Source organism: Stegodyphus dumicola, chromosome 7 (genome assembly GCF_044657685.1).
Source record: "Stegodyphus dumicola isolate Sdum_Otavi_A_Nest chromosome 7, ASM4465768v1".
Classification (NCBI taxonomy): Eukaryota; Metazoa; Arthropoda; class Arachnida; order Araneae; family Eresidae; genus Stegodyphus; species Stegodyphus dumicola.
The window spans coordinates 34638080-34656933 of NC_140774.1; the positions used below are offsets into that span (position 1 = coordinate 34638080).

Consider the following 18854-nt stretch of genomic DNA (forward strand, 5'->3'; position numbering starts at 1 on the left):
ACGTACGTTATGCAAAATTTGATGGCTCTAGGTACCGTTGTTTTGTTGCATTGCGAGAAACATGCATACATTAATGCAGATTCTTGATTATTTAATTTCTTTAAATAAAACACAAGGCGATAATATTTGGTGGCAACAATTTGAAACGTGAAACGCCGTTTATACTGAAACGCCACAAAATGCCAAAACGAAATTAATAGCCCTTCTGGGCTAGCGTCTTTGGGCTAAAAAAGGCCATTTACTTAAACAAAGTTTTGGTTATCCGAGGTTTAGCATTGTTGACCTGGATCTAAAAATGCAATACATTGTTTTACTCATAATTCATAAAAGCTATATCAGACGCACAGGTAAACAATGATTCGCGTACAGGAGAATTAAATTCTGTGGTTTGAATTGGTTTATTTATGTGATAAAGGCAAAGCTTCGAGGGTTAGCTGCCTAGGGTGACTTTGTGGGGAACTTTCTGAGGGAAACTGGCTTGTATACATGTTACATATAAGACGTTGAGACAGAAGTTTTGTGTTTTGCCCAACAAGAAGAAATTATATTTATCAATACATTTATGTTCAAATTACTACGAAGCATTGGGACAAAGAAAAAAATAGACAGTTACCTTAATAAACATCATTTAAAAAATTTTGAACCAGTTGTACAGCCGTTAGAACTTTTTGAAAGCAAGAAATATAAAAAATGAGCAATGCCCTCACTGGGACTCGAACCACAGACCTCTCGAACACGCGCCAAGTGTGCTGACTACTACACGGCGAAGGCATGCTAAGAAGGCGGGAAAAATACCTTATACAACAAAAAATGTTACAAAATGATTTGTTTGACTTAGGGACACTTATGTATACGATATTTCTTCACAAATCAGGGACCAAAATCGAAATCAGGGATTTTATAGGAATGTTTAGACAGTTAACTAAATCTTTCCTGACTGCACTAGAGTTCTTGCCATGTTTAAGCCTCCAGTGCGATCTCTGACCCAGTTCTGGGATGCGAAACAATGCTGAACAGTTGTTATATCTTTTTGTATAGATAGTATATTTATTCACATTTTTCTCCCCCTTTTAGCATTACTTTGACTTTTAAGATTTGATAGACCTGAGTTTGCTCTAAACGTTTTTTCTTATAAATAAGCGTTAACTGCTTCTTTCCTTTATGCCATTTCAGTTAACGAAAGATTTCCCAGAAAAGCTCCCCTGGAAAACTGGCCTTTAACTTACTCATGCTTTTGCAAGTGATATGTACTATAAGACTTTTATGTTTTTCACCATGCAAAACTCATTTTCCGGAGCTAAAATGAGACAATTCGTTTTCGACGTTTCTGATTCAGATGTAGTTTTATTCTCCAACCTCTTTATATACATAAATTCACCCTATACACGTTAAGTGAAAAAATAACACATTCTGTTAGACAAATGGTTTTTAGGTGAATTCTCAAGCTAGAAAAAATTTACTCGAGATACAATGGCCTTTTTCAAAGGAACTGACACAGAAAGAAATTGGATTTTTATGTACTGTCTTTCTTGCTTCAGGCTGTCAGTGACACTTAGCAAAGGTAATAGCTAACGACCATCCATGGTACCCAGACGTGTTGATTGTTTCCCCCAACGCACGTGGTATTTGTTGTCAACAGCTTGTTTATGCGCTCCCCTCTCTACACTTCTAAATGAGCCTTGAAGAGGCGACATCTTGAATTGTTTAAAAAAGGCTTTTCTATTTTAAGATTACCTCTCAAAGATTGAGTTATGTTCGGTTTTCCCGATAGATTATCTATCCCTTTGGCGGATTTCTTCCCAAATAGTTCCAGCTTCTCTCGTAAGTATTTGGGGCAAATTGCTAACTCGTGACGTTGTTGTTTGAACGAGTAAATGCACATTTTCTGTTGGAGTTGACGGTAAAAGGAAGCATAATGTTTTTTGAATAAGCTGATATCATTCTTACCAACAAAAAAGGAAATTTCGCTTACATACCACGCGAAATATTTTATTTATCAAATATTTGGCGCTGCTGGAATTTTTGGAATAGTGTACGGATCACATGGAGAATATTGCATAAAAGTACTACCTCCAGTTAGCAGTTAATATTTTAGTGCGTGCATACCAGGTAAATTTCTCTAGAAAGTCGTCCACGACGGCATCCTTTCCCCTAGTCAGATTGCCCTCGATATTTTTCCGTAATTAAGTAAACCAAACCACCCAAATGGAAATCTGAGAAATTTCCGTATAAAGAAATATTTACTGATAGATGAGTAATGTAGTTTGTATAATTTAGTGGCATTTTCCCACCAAACCACTATCTTCGAATAGTTTTGAATAAATTTCGAATAGTGGCTTTAATTATTAATTAATTTTAGCAAAATTTTAGGCTAATGGAATGTATAAATATAGATTTTTAACAACATATGAATATTATATGAATAATCCTCTTAGTCGCTATTTTTTTTTAATTATTAGTCGATTCAAAATACAAACCATGGAAAAATAATCTTAACTTTTGATTCTGTATTTTTAATTATGTTCCAGGTTTTCGGCAAACAATAAGAGTTTTTATACACTTTTTATATTTCTTTTTGCCTTTAAGTTAACTAAACTACTTTTGAGCTTGTTCGCCAGAATGTACGCTTTTCCGCCCAAGAAAAATTCAAATCTGCGCACAATTTGGTAACTGAGTTCTGAGCTCTCTTTGACTGTTTTAATGACTTTCTGAACTTCAGATGAGGTCTCAGCATACATTTGTTGGGTTTGTAATTCCACATTTCTACAGTATGGTTATGGATCTTCTGTTCCATTTTCACCTTTCCACGGGAACATTTTCGTTATCCAGCCACTGACTGACAAAACATTAAAAAAAATTCTCTCAACTTAGTTTCCTCTTAGCAATTTAGTTTTGTAATTAGCCAGCTTTTATCGATGAGTTGCTGATGAGGTGATCTGACACTTCTGCACATGGCAGCTCCGCACATATGGACATTTGCGAACATCATCCTTGCGGAAACATGTAATATTCTAACAGGGTAACCAATTATGGACAACGAGTGACACTTCCGTAGAGCCTGTCATAAAAAAAATCAATCAGCTTTGTGATTTATTGACATACTTTTTATGAAGTAGTGCCCGTTCCTCCTTTGACGTTCATTCTGAGTGTTTATTCAGCATTTTTAGTTGTTCCACACCCCTGAGTTCTTTTTATAATACTTAATAAAACGAATTTCTTCCTTACTGAAATATCTAAAGGCGAACCATGCGCAATCTACGAGTATAACTACAATCGGTATCGACAATTTCATGTTAATGCATAAAGTGAAAACGTGGGATGTATTAAGAGCAAAACTGAAGTTTTTATTTGGAATATTTTAATATTTGGACCATAAAATATAAGTAGCACATACATCATTAAGGATGCCGAAATAAGTATACAAAATTTCAAGCTCATTAAGCTAGTTATAAAGATGCTTAAAATGTACAGCATTCTTTATGCTTCAGTGCATGCATAATATAAACATTTTGTTAAAATCTATATTTGTACAGTCCAGTAGCTCAAAATTCTGAAAAAGAAAAATAATAATTCAAGTCACAGTTCCAAGCTGCAAAAAGTTAATCAAAAAGATGTGGTTTTGTGCGGAACTGCCACTAAATTATACAAACTACAATTACCCATTGAGCAGTACCAATAAAACGCAGACGAAGATGCGCTAATATTACGTACATTTGTCCATTTAACCGAAATTTTTCATCTTACCGATACAGATTTACTACACTAATTTCCTGGTCACGACGCCAAAGGACTTCTGCGAAATGTTAGTTACTTCCTAAAGGACTGTTTAGAGAAATAAGCATCTTAAATGGCATTTCATTTAAAATAGCGTGCCGAATAACGATGTTTGGAGGCGTTTAACCCTTTCCGGCAAGCTACCGTTTAAAATTAATTTTGATTAAAAAAAAAAAAAAAAAAAGGTAAGTAGTCTAATTAGGCTAGAGGAGTACACTACAATTTTGTGAAGATAGTACTTATCGTTTTAATTCTGTGGGTGTGCCCTTTGGGCACACTGATTGAATAAAGTTTCGAAAAAAGTGCTGAAACGAGCATTGTTGTCAATGAACTGACCGATGAGATGCGGAGAAATAAAGAATACAGACTCTTAGTTGTCTTAGATTATCGGTGAGCCCGGTCTGGGCCAACCTAGGGTTCGCCGTTTGATTTTAAGCAAGATTTCAAGGTAAAAATTTAAAACTAATATAGAATAAGGATATTAGTATACAGCCAAAAAAAAATAACATAGAAGTTTCTTTTCAAACAATTCCTTTTGTACCCTAAAAAAATCTGGAAGATTTCTTTGAAAAATGAGGGTCCTAAAAAACTAAACACGACTAAAATATATGGACTGGTTTGTGTTGAGCTGCCGTCTACTATAAATAAAGAAGGTTCAGAGTACCTATAAATTCTTTTTCATTCAATTTTTCTGTGCGTATAGAAGGAAAGGGCTCTAGAGCATCTCAGAGCTCTAGAAAAAACAATTTGAAGATTACTGCCGTATGCCAATAAACTCAAATTTAAGGGCTAACTATGTGTGGCTGGCTGTTTGCAGCCACATTTTTACTCTAGACATATAATTTTCTTTTAAATGTTGTGAATGTCGAGAATTCACATATCACTGTGTTTAGGCTCAATTACAATTTTAGAAAAGAGCACTTTAGTGCTGAGAGATAGATTTAGTCTTCTGCCAACGCCATAGCAGCGATAAGGAGCCGAGAAATGTCAAGCAAAATCATTGTTTCTTGAGCAAAGTTGGCCTTCTCGTTTTTATTGCTCCCCCCGCAAATGGTTTTCAAGATGTTTATATAATTATAGCTCACTTACTGCGCAAGATTATCAGTGACGATATTGACATCTGTAAGCGTAATTTATCCCCAAGATCCTGCTTTATCAATCATTCTCGATTTTATCCTTTGAAGTGCATAAATATTGAAGCACGGCTGTATGTTTCATCACGACATGCGACTCTTTTCAAATTTATCTCAAAATTCACTCTCAAGTTTTATTCAAAAGGATATTCCCAAGTTTAACACAAAAGTTATGTAACATCCGTGTCCTAAAGAGATTTTCCTCACTCGCCAGTGTAAAACGTACTTCAACTCACTCTAATCGACAAAAATTTTGCAACAAACATGCAATAAACTGCAAATCAAGTTTTACTGCAAATCAAGACCACTGATTTGTAGTAAACTCTTTATGGTCTATAGGACAAACTCTGAAATTTACAAACTACTGTCTTTCTTTGTCAGGAGCCTTTTCATTCGCTTATCCGCACTTAGCTAACTATAGAAAACGAATTATAATCAAAGGAGCTGCTGCTAGGACAAAAGAAATACCTCGAAAGTATCGGGTCTTAGTAAGATATTGTTGCGTGCGTACGGATTCGTAATGAATTGAACGCACACAGAACCGATGATAGTGTGAAATAATTTACTTTCTCAAAAGAAACACTTTATGGAACTTTCTACAAAAGTACTCATACAGCTCTTCTCGGTATAACAGAGCACAATCAATAGTTACCACTTCAAACTACTAAGAACGTTAAATACAACGCACTCCAAAGCACATGTAAAGAGCGAAAGCTCACACTGAGATCGAATTCTGAATTAAAAATTAAGAACCGATGCTCTCTCTGGGCTTGTGTAGTTTCCCAGAAATCTCTAGTACCTTCCATTTCTCGAAATTACTGGAACGCATAGGCGGTTAAAATAAACATATAATGACTGGATACGGTTACTGTTACGTATAGAGATCAATTACAATTATTCGATTATAGTACCAACTACAGCTATACAATGACCAGACCAAAATGCCACCAAATGGTCGCCAGTTGGCGACAAAATTGATCACCAAAACTATCGCCAGCTTATCGATATCTAGCCAATTTAGCGAGACAGCCTTTTCCCTCAGTGTTAAATAGATTTACCAGTGTAACCTTATTTTTCAAGCAGAGGTTCACCTTTTCAAGCATTTCGTATTTCATTTACAAAAGATACTACAATTTCACATATAATTTCACTAAAATATTATTTACATGCATACAAAGTTCGTAACAATATAGTTTCATTGCGTTTTAATTTGTCAATTAAGTTTTTTTGAGAAAAGAATTTAATTTGGATGCATTTAACTCTCTGCGAGTCGAAGAAATTTTCGGTTCTAGGAAACTTTATTGCCAATTAAAAGCAAAGGCGGTATAAGCGGATTAACGTATGTTGACTCAGTTGTGTTAATCCGCAGAGTAATATCTCAGAAACGTGTCGAAGATTCCATCTTAAATGGATGTTTATGAATTGCTTCTCCGGGTTCTAGATTTCAACTCATTTATCTCGATTTGGCTGAAGTTAATGAGATCTGGTATCAGATCGCTTCGGCGCCAGCAGCGACGTTCTGATTTTCCTCACATTTGCTAATGCAAATGAGTTTTTAAGAATTACAGAATTGGACTTTGACAACAACGGTACCATAATATTTATACTTCTTGGTATGTTGTTCATTATCTTATTATGTTGTTCGTTAGCTTAATATTTTGCAGTAACATTTACCATCTTAATATCAATTCATGATAATCATCCGTGAACATATGCACTGTAGAAGAAAAACAAACCAATCCTAAATTCTTTATATTGCTGGAATTTTAAATTACGGGCCGTATTTTCTTAACTCTAATTCCAATGCCAAGTGTTTCACAAAGTATACCACGAGGCTTACACAACTACATAAGACATTGCACTAACAAAAGAAATAAGCATAAATGTATAATAGCACTGCGAAAAAAGGAGAGAACATTTTTCAAAAAATTAAATAAAAGAAAGAATTTGAAAATAAAATAAAGTGAAAAATAAAATGACTCAACAATATAATTTGAAAATGAAATTCCGAAAAGCAGAAGTTGTCTCTTTAAAGTCCGTAAAAGAATTGGCCCTCCAGCATCTGAGAGGTAAAGTCGCTGAACAGTTGTAGTTCGGTCCGCGGCTCGAATCCCGGCGAACAATCTGGCTGCGTGGCCGCTTTCATGGTTTTCCCCATGTGTATACAAGCCAATTTCCCTTACAAAGTCCTCCACGAAGGCATCCTTTCTTTTAGGCAGATATTTCTCTAGTGCTTTGCCATAATCAAATCAAACAGTAAAAGTTGATGACCCGGATCCAAATGAGGCGACATATTTAGATAACTCAAGTTGTTTTTAAAGTTAAATCTTGCAGTACTAATCTTAATATATTAAGATGATCTCACCATGACAGTTCTGCATTTTTTGAGATGTTTTATAAGGGCTACATACATGGTTGAAAGACTTTCATATATTGTTCTCTTTAATTTCCCTCACAACTACTCTGAATGATTTTTTTTTTTTTTTTTTTTTTTTTTTTTTTATTTTCTCACTGCGAATTATAGCTGCGCTGAAAGGAAGGACAGCTGCTCGAGGCATAATGTGCATTGGACGGAATAGTATTATAGAATGCATGTTTAATGTATAAGTTTTATAATTTGAGTGATAAAATGCTTATGTTGTGCATAAATCTGGAATTTAATCAGAGTAACAGCTTTCCCCCCTCCTTTTCTGTGCGCGAAGTTAAAGCACTTCTCAATCTGTGCAAAAATGAACCAGCGGAGGCCAGTTAGCGCGAAAAAATTGAAAGTGTTATGAATCTGCCGGCATTGGAAGAAACTTCGGTAAAATGTCTGCAGGAATACAAAATTTTGCCACAAAATCTCTACATGGACTAAGGAACAGATGCGATTGATAGATAGTCGTGAGTCTCTGCAATTCTCTGACTTTTTTTTCAAGCAAAAACAAATCGCTGTGTATTTGGGGAAAAGAATATCGGGAAAAAAATTACTAAATTACTATAAGATATGGAGATGGTTGTGTTTTATTATTTTTTAATGTATCACGAAATCCTTATTTAACAACTAAAATTTGTATTTAACTGTATTAAAATTGCTAAACTGTTTTGACTTTTCGTGTATTGATAATGTTTGTCAACTTAGATAAATATCGATAGCTTGGGAATAAAAAAAAAAAGGTTGCAAAAATCACCAACTTTAACCCGAGAAGTTACTTTTACCTTTTCTTCTCTAAAAAATTGCTAAACCCTGCCGAGGTGGTTGCGTTAATATATAAGTAGCAAATAATGCAGTAGTAAGGGGTAGATCAATAGAAAATAAGAATAAAAGTATATACTCTAGCTTTTATTTGTTTACAGTTTCTTTCACCAAGTGCTTAAATTAATGTCAAATGCACTCATAAGAGGATTAGTTTGGTTTATTTAATAAAGACAACGCGCTCGAGGGCTATCTGCCTAAGGGGAGGTATGCTTTCGTGGAGGACTTTTAAAGGGAAATCTCTTATTCCATGTTACATTTGGACCTTTAAAACACCCATGCAGCCAATCCGTTAGCTTAGAATAGAACCCAGGTTGGAACTACCAGTGTTTAGCGATTTTGGCGCTCAGCCAGTTAGTCGGGAATGATGGTCGTGAAATGACAAAAGAACTGGAAGATTTTATTATACAGCAGACAGTAAGAGCAGCGATAGTGAAGAACCACAAACCGAGCTACCAGTGTTCAGTGACAGCATCACTCGGTCGGTGGTGGGCCACTATTAAAAGGAGAGCCTATGAGTGGCAAGAGAGTTGAATCATGGTAATTAGTTCATATTCTGGCAAACGGAAAGTTGTATTAGAGTTATCATGGTTTTCTCCATGTGTAACGTAAATACGAGCCCATTTCCCTTTAAATGTGCGGTAGTTAGGTTCGAGGCTTGAATACGAGGATCCTGTTTGATGCATGGGCGTTTTCGATGTTTTCCCCGTGTGTAATGTGTATATTAGCCAGTTTTCCTTAAAAGTCCTCTACAACGGCATCCTCCCCTTTGAGTAGATAGCCCTCGAATGCTTTGGCATAATTAAATAAACCAAACCAAACCTTAGAATTTCCTCCATGAAGACATGTCTACCGCTAAACAGAGAGTCCTTGCGTCATAACTCATCTATAGGAAAGGAGAAATGCCTCCTTAATTTTCTGAAGGTTCATTTTTTTTAAATTAATTACAAAATAGTACGCGAAGGCTGTCTACCTTTATTGGAAAACTTTCTAAGGGAAACTGGTTTATAGTCCTGCTTTACATACAGAAAAACACGCAAACGGCGAGTTGAATCAATATTTAATCGTCTTATCGACGAGGCTGCTGGTGTGCAACTTTATAAGGGAAACTGGTTCATATTAAAAAATTTACTAAGCGAAAAAAAAAATAAATAAATAGAAAAAAACAGAAAAAAATTACATGCAGCCAGCTTATTTGGAAGTAGAACCTAACACAGGACAAACAACTAGTGTTTTACGGACAACCACTCGGCCATTTCTAGATTACTGCAATAGAAATATGCTAAACTGATGTGGAAATTAAAACATATATATATTTTCTTTTTATTATCTTTCCTTAAAAATAAAGTTACTATTAAAATACATTTTTATTTTCCTTTATTTTGTAAAAATTCACAAATAACTTGAGGTATTTAAAATTTATGAGGGAAAAAATTCTTAATGAATAGCTTAGTGGTATATATATTTTTTGGCAAAATTAATTTTAATTTTCTGAATTTCTCTTCAGCGACTGGTAACACTTTCGTGGCGTAACGCTTACGGCAGTGACGTAAATTCTTAGACCAGATAAAATATTCCGGTCAAGATCGAGCAAGAAAAAGTGCCATACCTGTTGACCTTTGAGGATGGTTGCAATTATTACTCCTGATTTGAAAGAACGAGGTCAAGCTCTTTCATTCGACCGCTCGTCCAGCCTTTTATGGAGAAGTGAAAAAAGAATTTTATGATCACCTCTGTCGATAACAGTGTCTTGAGTTTCATTGCAGAGCTTAATTTCTAGTACTACAGGTCAATTTATCAATAACAAAGAAGTTTGCAAGCCAGTGTTCAGCACAATTTCATTTTGTAATTCGAATATACATTTGCTAAGAAACTTGCACCAGAAAGAGGAGATATCATCAAAACAAAAGACTGCAGAAAGAACTGATATATTCAAAACTACATCTCATTATTATAAAAAAAGAAGGCTAATCTATTCAAAGTTAGATTTTATAGAAACATCTGAATTTATTGAATGAGTTTTGATAGCTGACGACAAAATAAATACTGGAAATAAATGAAAATTGTTTTTATTGTTATTTGCAATTCATTCTAAAATTAGTTAGATTCAATCTTTAAGTCATGTTTTAATTAATGTTTACTCTACCCTTATTTTAGCTGACGTGTTATTTTTATTTTAATTATTTCAAGTTGTTTCTAGTTCTTCTATCAAATTTCACCAGCATGGAAATTAGACAGAATTAAAACATTGAGTAAAGTTGTAATTTAGAAAGTTAGGTGTGACAGAATTCAATTTTTAATTAACTATTTGTTTTTCAACGTTTTTTCTAACGGCTATATTTGTAAAATATTTATTTAATTTACACTCAAAATTTAACGTTTAAACTTATTTTTTTCAGTTGCCGTTTGCGCAGAAGTGATTTTCAAACTTTGGTTTAAGAAAAAGTAAAATTGTGATTTTATGTATTGGAAAATTTTGGGGTCGTTTTGCTGTTTTTTGAATTTTTAGAGACAGAAAGTATAGAAGCTAAAATTATTATTTGTGTATATATATATATATATAATTTTTTAAATAAAATAAAAGAAAATAGTTGTATCTTTTAAGAAAGCTTTGTCTTTCGACTTTTGAGGTTTATTATATATTATTTATCGAATTTATTCCCTAGGAAAAAGGGAAAATGCTGATAAATAAAGGTCCTAACAGAAATGTAAAGCTGAAACTATTGCACTTATAAAACTTGTAATTATTAAAAATAACTTGTAAGGTAATCAATAAATCTTGCAGAAAATGTAATAAAATAATAATTAGTAAGCAATTATTGCTGATTTCATGGAAAATGTCTCACTTTTCAAGGGGATTTATATCCATACTTTATTTTATGAGACCCGCCCAGATGGTATAGTGGTTAGAGTTAGCCGACTGCGGTACCGAACGGCACGGGTTTGAATCCCGGAGAAGGCACGGATGTTTGTAAATGTACAGTGTCTTTGTGGCATGGGAGCACTACATATATGTCGAGCCGAGAGTCCTCTTGAGAGGTTTGATGGTAGGAGAAGAGGGGGCTGAGAGACCGTCAGACCCATCCCCCAGGAGTACTCTCCAACAAAATTTCAGGCGGAACTGAGCGAAGTCATACTCTCACCTGTATGGTGCTGTGAAGGCTCTTGCCAACGACAGGCGCAGTCCTGCTCTCCTTGCCACGATTAATTTCGTGGGCTTGCCCTGGTGTTACTGTCAGATAAGTGAGATAAGTACAACAACTTTATGAGCTACATATATTTATATATCAGATATTAATCTACTTTAATAGATTTGTGCATGCACAGCGTAGGTGAGATCATAATGAAAAGACAGTAAGTAGAGCTAAATATGAACATTTCCATATAAGAACATGCTCTCCCCCCCCCCGAAAAAAAAGAAGAGAGAAAGAGAAACATAGAGAAACTTTACTTTAATCTCATATTTCTTTTCCTTCTGTAAAGTGCATAATAATCGAGTAGAAATTATAAAAATAACTCTTAACTGTAACTAAATGCGTTGGTAGAGAGAAAATGGCCAATCTATTGAACAGTTCATTAAAAGGTTAATTTAAAAGTCGGGGGGGACAGGGAAAATAAAGGTCTCGGCTTTACCATTCATATTCATTTGCAGAAAAACTTTAAAGAAGTATTTAAAGCAGAATTATGATATTTAAACTTCTAACAGTGTTTACTTATATTGTAATCGTGCAAAAAATTTTTTTACAAAATAATACTGTTGAATTTTCAACACCTGAAAAAAATTGCTATTGTTTTAACTTTGCGAAGAAAATCACACCTGAGACGTCAAATAAAGCTCAAAATCAAATCCAAATCACGAAACAGACAAGCTTTGGTTTACCTTCCCAGTTCCAGTGCATTGCACTTTAAAGTAAAAAAAAGGTAAGTGCTTAAAAAACAATAAACATTTAATAATACTCATATTATTCGCCAACAGGAATTCTACTTCTTAAGTTTCTTACAAAATGCTTTCATAACAGTGCCTAGGCTTGAGCTTGACTCCTTTATGACGTTTGCCCACGCATGTGCAAAAGCTTTCACAGTGGTGCCCAGGTTTTAAGAAACCGGGTTTTTATGCAAAATAAACGATTTGCGTAAGGATGCAAATTATTCTAAGACATAACTTGAGCTTTTATGCAAATAATGCTTCAGTTCTCTTTTCTGAACATATTTTTCCCAAAAGATGAAAAAAAAAAAAAAAAAAAATTAGGTGCATTTATTTAAACTCACTTCCTTACAATAATGATACATTTATGCAAATAGGGGCTATTCTGCAAAACGGTGTCAGCATTTTATTATAAGAACACTGTTTTCTGCATAGCTTCGCTGGCCCTTTTATAGAAGTTACAAACAGAGTGTTGCATAATGATGCTCCGGCACAAGGCTATAAAGAGACAGTAACCACGATCGAAGAGACAGTAACCTTCATAAAAGCGCATCGGCATAAAGGTGCTCACACTCTTATACAAATCAGTTTCCAACACTAAAACAACTTTCATAAAGGTGCGTACGGGATTCCGTCGAGGAAATGTAGTTTTTAGGGGTATTTTCACGAATAAAGCAAATCGAAATTCTATTTACATAGCGTGCTCCGACATAAAAGTATCAGTACCCAAATGAAGACTGGTATTTTCAAGTTAAAAAACTGATATTAAGGAAGAGAGCTTATACGTTTATGAAGGTTACGGTCCTTTCAAACAGTGGTTGACTTTCATAAAGTTTCAGGCTGTTATAACATGGCAGCGTTATGATGGCGTTCCTTTCCAATGATACTAATATAAAATTCCTCTTTACGCGTTTTTTTTTTTTTTAATTATTTTATCATATTTTTACATGCCATCATTGTATGTATTTCATTCTGAGCTGAAAATAGCAAAGTTTATTCATACTTTCCAAGAAATTCTGATTATACCTCTCTTACCAAAAATTTTATTCAGAAACTAATACACAAAAAATGTCCTAATCAATTTTTATATACGTTCTGACTCATTTTTTTTTTCAAAAGTAACACAATATATTAGTAATTCAACTATTAAATCTCAACTCCATCACAATATATCAATATTCGTTTCTAAAAACATTTGTCTAATCTTTCAACTTCGATAACTCGAAAAATTCTTATACTTATCCTAAATCAGTAGCTAGCGTGATTACATTTCCCTTATATTCTATAGTAACTTTTATTATAGCAAATATTTAAAGAGCATTTTCGAAAGAAAACTATCACATTATTTAAACACTGAAGTCATACTTTAACTTCTCTAATTTGATTATGTTGTTTGAGAAAACATTTTCTGTCATTTTTATGATATCAATAAAATATCTTCGTTTCTTTGAAGACGTTGAAATGCATTATTACATAGAGAGACGCGTAATTGGCGTTTAAATACCTTTTGTCTTGCATTGAATTTTTTTTTTTTCCTTTTCAGAATTGTTCACAAATATTTCAGAGATCACGTTCTTCTGTGTGGAAGATGTTATAGTCTGTTCTTTGTAAGTGTTGCGTCAGTTCAAGAATAACGTTTAGACTTCATTTGTTTACATAAAATGTTGTTTTATCCACTTATAGTTTTGGTCATCATAAACGTGCTTAGAAAAGTCACTTCAAATTTGTGGCAATTACGTTAGTCTGTTGATAATCGTTCACGTAAGTTGGCACATTTTGCCACTGCATGATCAAGTGATATGGAAATAGTCTATTAGAATTCAAGCATTTGATGCGATTTAAAATCTTTAATTTTATCTTTTAAATTATAACTGCTTAAAAAACGTAGGATTTTGAAAGCAATAAATGCATATCTTAGTAAATTCTTACTTCATTTGTTAATAATGTATTTAATTGACAGATTTGTATTGATGTATCTAATTGATATATCTTTGTAGAAACCTTTTTGCGAATAAAGTACTCTTATTCACGCTACAAATGGACAAAAATAAAATATCCTAATGCATTCGTCATTTCAGAACAAAATCCGGCTTGAACTACCTTTGCTCAATAATTCCACTCATTCTATGACTGCTGGACAATTTACGCCACATTTACTGAACACTTTCAGTTGTTCAAATTCCGGATAACGAGCTAGCTGCATGGGAATCTTCGTAGGGGTCTTTTCACGTGTAACGTGAATACGAACCATTGTTTCTTAAATAATATTCCATGAAGACATCTCTTCACTTAGATTGGAACTCCTCGAATGGTTTGATGTATTCAAATAACGTAACTAACCCACAGTTACAATAAGAAATATATATATATATGCCTTTCGAAATAAGCATATATATAATTCTTTTAAAAACAATTACTTGGAAGTAAACGTTTTGTAAAATTTTTTCATCACTGAATGAGAAAATGTTATAGCTGATAGAATTTGACAGTTCATAACTATTTTTCTTTTAATTATTCTATTATAATTTCTCACTTTTATTCAGGTGTTATTAAATTAATATGTTAGTAAAATATATTGTAATCAAGTTCCGCTCTGGGCACTTTGATGCGATTTTTGCTTTTAGTACTACCATTTGGGTTTAAAATTGACGGTATTTTTCCATATTTAGTGTCTGATTTGATGGCAATAACGCATAATATGCAGTTCTTTTGTAGTCCCATCAAAAAGCATTACTTATTTTAGGTTACAACCCTCCTTCTCGATGTTTTTAAGGAAGGTTCTTTTGTCTTACCCCATAATCTTTCTCTTGCAACATTATTGTACGGTACTTCTCATCTCCAGTAACGAGCTATTTAGGGAAAAAAAAAAAAAAAAAAAGCTTCTTTTAACCAAAGAATGACATGCCAAAACAAGAGCAAACATGTTTTGCTTTCTTAAAGCATGGTAAAGCTTTTACCATCGTAGCAGCTTACATTCCCAGTCTTCAAATGATTACATACTGCACATTTTGTAATATTAATACTTTGTAATATTGTCTGACAGCTCTTCAACTGTATAACGCGTATTTTCAGCAATAGCTTTTACTAATACATTAATTTAGGGATCGAAATTAATGTGTTAGTAAAATATATTATAATCAAGTACTGATTTAAAGCTTTTAAATAAACTCAGATATTGAGCTTTCGCTTTTTTATTTACATGTACATATAATTAAATTCATAAAACTGTTCAATGAAACAAAAATATAAGAAAAAATGAACTTGAACTGAATAATTGAAGGCTTCTAATTTTACAATTAATTATGCCAGCATTTATAATTGTCATTTTATTTGCATTTTAAACATTTATACTTATTTAAAATGTTACATCTTTTACTATAGCATTTGCATAAGTAATTTCTGCTATAAACGATAATATTGCCCATAAATATACCTAAAAGAGATTCTTATAACTTTACAAATAAGTATTAAATTTATGCTTACGCAATTATTACGCTATTACGTTATTTTTTAACCATTTATATTTGTGAATATTATTTGTCTTTCGCTTAATCATATATATTCAAATGTTTTCATTTATTTATTTTTGAATAAAATATATACCACCTGTAAATAAAACAAACAGTACTTATGTTTTGTCACATGCTTTCTGTTTTGCTTATTTATTTATCACTAGGTTTCTCGGAAAATAGCTTTACCGTATTCAAATAAGCAAGCAAACAAAAACGTTCTTAGTAAGTAAATGATTATGGAATGCATTCTTAAAATCTAATAAATATATCACATTTTCCCTTTGTTTTTTTATGCCACGAGGAAACATTACCCATATCACTTTAGATACCACAAAACTTGGGGATTAATTTAAATATTTCATCATTTTTAATGCTGTTCCTACAGCCTTATTGATATTTGATCATAGGCTTAAGTCGCTGAAGTTTCTTTTATCTGCTTCAATTTTTATGTGGCTACATATAAATAAACGATATTTCATGCATTATGAGAAGTATATCAAACTTACCAACTGTTTCCTTTGTCCCTGAAGAGTGACACGGAAAATCCAAACATGGATCCCGCTGTGCCTCTGTGTATCACGGCACTCTTCGTGTCGATGTTAAACCCACCCACTAAGGCGGCTACCATCAAAAGGCATCCCGAAATGGTCCACATAGTTGCTGTCGCAGTCCTTGTAAGGGCTACTTTCATTTCCATATTCGAAAATAAGTTCTTTTTTTCACACAAAACCACGATTCACTGGATATTTGAAGTGCCGCACACTATCTTTGTTGTATCACTTTTCCTTCCTACCTACTTGGGTTTGTGTTTACAAGGGTCGGGACATCTTTCCCTGTGTTGTTCTTGTTGTGGGGCATAATGAGCTCATTGTTCTTTTGAAAATAAGTCAAACTGTCAGGTTCTGTACCTTGAGCATCTTAGGCGATTTACGGCAGCTTAAGAAGCTTTCCTCGCTGAAAAATAAATGGTACTTTTCAGAAAGAAGATTTATCGCGAAAAGATTTTTTTTTCTCTACCAAGATGGACGTTTATAAAGACATAAAAAGTTTAAACGTGTTCACTTGTAGTTAAAAAGTGTTTTTACCGAATTCTTTTACGAATGAAAAGAAGCTTTTATCTCAGGTACTCTCGTTTGTAATATTTAAAATTTATACTCTTTTTGAGTTACAGAAATGGAGTACTTGTATGAAAAAAAAATCTTCTTTGATTGATAATATCTTCACAATCCACAAAGTTTGATTTATCTTCATTCCTAAATTTCTCTTAAATTACTTAATACACATTATACATGTATGCAACCATAAATCCAGAATATATTTTGATGGAAGATATGTTTCGTATATCTACGGAATAACTTTACTTCACCTGAAAAATATCTTCTTAAATAAATTCTTTAATTAAAATGGATACCACATAGTTCTTTAAAAGTTTACGTAATAAAAAATATTTTAATGTGATTAAAAATTATTTCCAGCCGCAGTAAATGTTTTTAAAAATACTTCCAAGATGAATATTTCCTTTCCTGTGTTTAAGAACGTAACAAACGCAACATTTGCATATACCAAATAGCTCTTCCTTAATTTTTGATTCACGGTTGACAATTTAACCAAAATACGCGTTAATTATTCATTATGAAATTTACAGAATTCACCTTTCAAATATACGATTTCACCACAGTAATTATTTTTAAAATCCAAATGTAAACAATAACCTACCATGGATGAAGATTTCCACAAAACGGCATAATTAAAATATCAAACAATATCTTCTACTATTTCATTTCCTCACATAATCCTCGGGCATAAAACTTTAGATGAAGATAGGGAAGTCCAACAAAAAATAAGCAAAACAACGTGCAATGGAGAAACAAACGAAGAGAGCCAAGTTTGTTTTCTTCGTAAGTGGAGCATAGGCAAAGGTGAGGGTTTCGCACACAACAGAACGGGACAGAGCTGCGAGAGGAACTAGCAAGAGCGACTAACTTCAGCGCCTTCCCGCGCCCAAATAAAGATAAGCGTGTCATGTTCTAGCTTTGGGAGAATGCCAGCCCCTTCTCTAGGCTTTCTCCTCTGCTTCTTCTTCCTCGAGGATCTTTCTGCCCTGACTTTCGGATGGTGTGCCTGTGGGGGAGTTTTGCTTTCTCCTTGCATAAAGTTCTGGCTTAGTTCTTCGTTGAAGGGATTTCACTTATTCCTCAAAATTAATAAAAAAGAGAAAAATATTGAAGAGTTTTCTTAGATCATTGTAAAACAATCATAAATTCAAGAGTGAATTGAGAGAAAATCGAATTAGACTACATAAGGTTTTTGCAAAAATATAGAGCAATTTTTATTTAAATATCCTTTTAAACAATCCACGTATATGAATGATACCACTGTCAATCAGCATGAAAAAATGGGTAGTTTTTATTTAAATTCAAATCATAAATGAAACAAAATCATAATAAATTCAATACAGTCAACTCCATTATTACGAACTTCAAAGACCGCTACTTTCATTCCCTGTATCCAACAAGATAAAAATCGATTCTTTTATAAACAAAAAGTATGTAAATTGACTAACAAACGAAAAAAAAACTGACTGGCCTTGTTACATCTGTCAAAAGAAAAGAATAATAACTCTTATTAGTACCAGAGGTGCTATTAGTTTCTAAACTCACTTTTTGTCGAATCACTTTTCAAATTCTTGATACATATGGAAAAATAGCGGCACCTAAAGACAAGTTTGGAAGACTCATAGTGTTCTTACCGATCATGTGCATCTTAAAACGCGAATTTTGAATTTCGAATTTGCTCAGTTTACATTTTGTATAAATTTAATGAATTTTTACTTCCTTGTACGAAGTAAAAAGGAAGTATTGTAATCGCGAAAAGCTTCAGGTAGCATATTTCAACGAAAATATCCACTTTGACCGCTTTCGAATGCAATTTAACGATGTTTTTGCGTAATATCTATACGTAAGGACAGAATAAAAGACTCTTTTCCTCCAAAAAAAAACTAAAAAACTGCTTTAAAATGAATTCTGAAGAGAATTTTTCGTGGCGTCGGTACGAACGTATGTACGTACGTGCGTACGAACGTACGTACGTACGTGAGGGCGTACGTACGTATCTCGCATAACTCAAAAACGAGTAGCCTCTGAACGTTGAAATTTTGTATATAAGACTACTATAACATGTAGATGTGCACCTCGTATTTTGGTTTCAATCGGCCGCGCCAAACGTATGTAAATATATTTATAAATATATCCACTCTGTTACCCGGCTCAGTGATC

General features: G+C 33.4%; 1 protein-coding gene across 2 annotated transcripts in view; it reads right to left on the reverse strand.

Annotated features, from left to right (window-relative positions):
• Nucleotides 1-17587, reverse strand: part of LOC118200918 (integrin alpha-PS2-like) — a 197607-nt gene extending 180020 nt beyond the window's left edge. The window contains exons 1-2 of one of the 2 annotated variants that reach the window (XM_035372909.2): nucleotides 17296-17587; nucleotides 16086-16533 (exon numbers count right to left, since the gene is read on the reverse strand). In XM_035372909.2, coding sequence (XP_035228800.1) covers nucleotides 16086-16276 — 191 coding nt within the window. In that variant the 5' untranslated portion in view covers nucleotides 16277-16533; nucleotides 17296-17587. Of the gene's footprint in view, nucleotides 1-16085 lie in introns of both variants that reach the window. The other variant, XM_035372908.2, reaches the window with a different exon arrangement.
• Between the last annotated feature and the right edge of the window lie 1267 nt (nucleotides 17588-18854).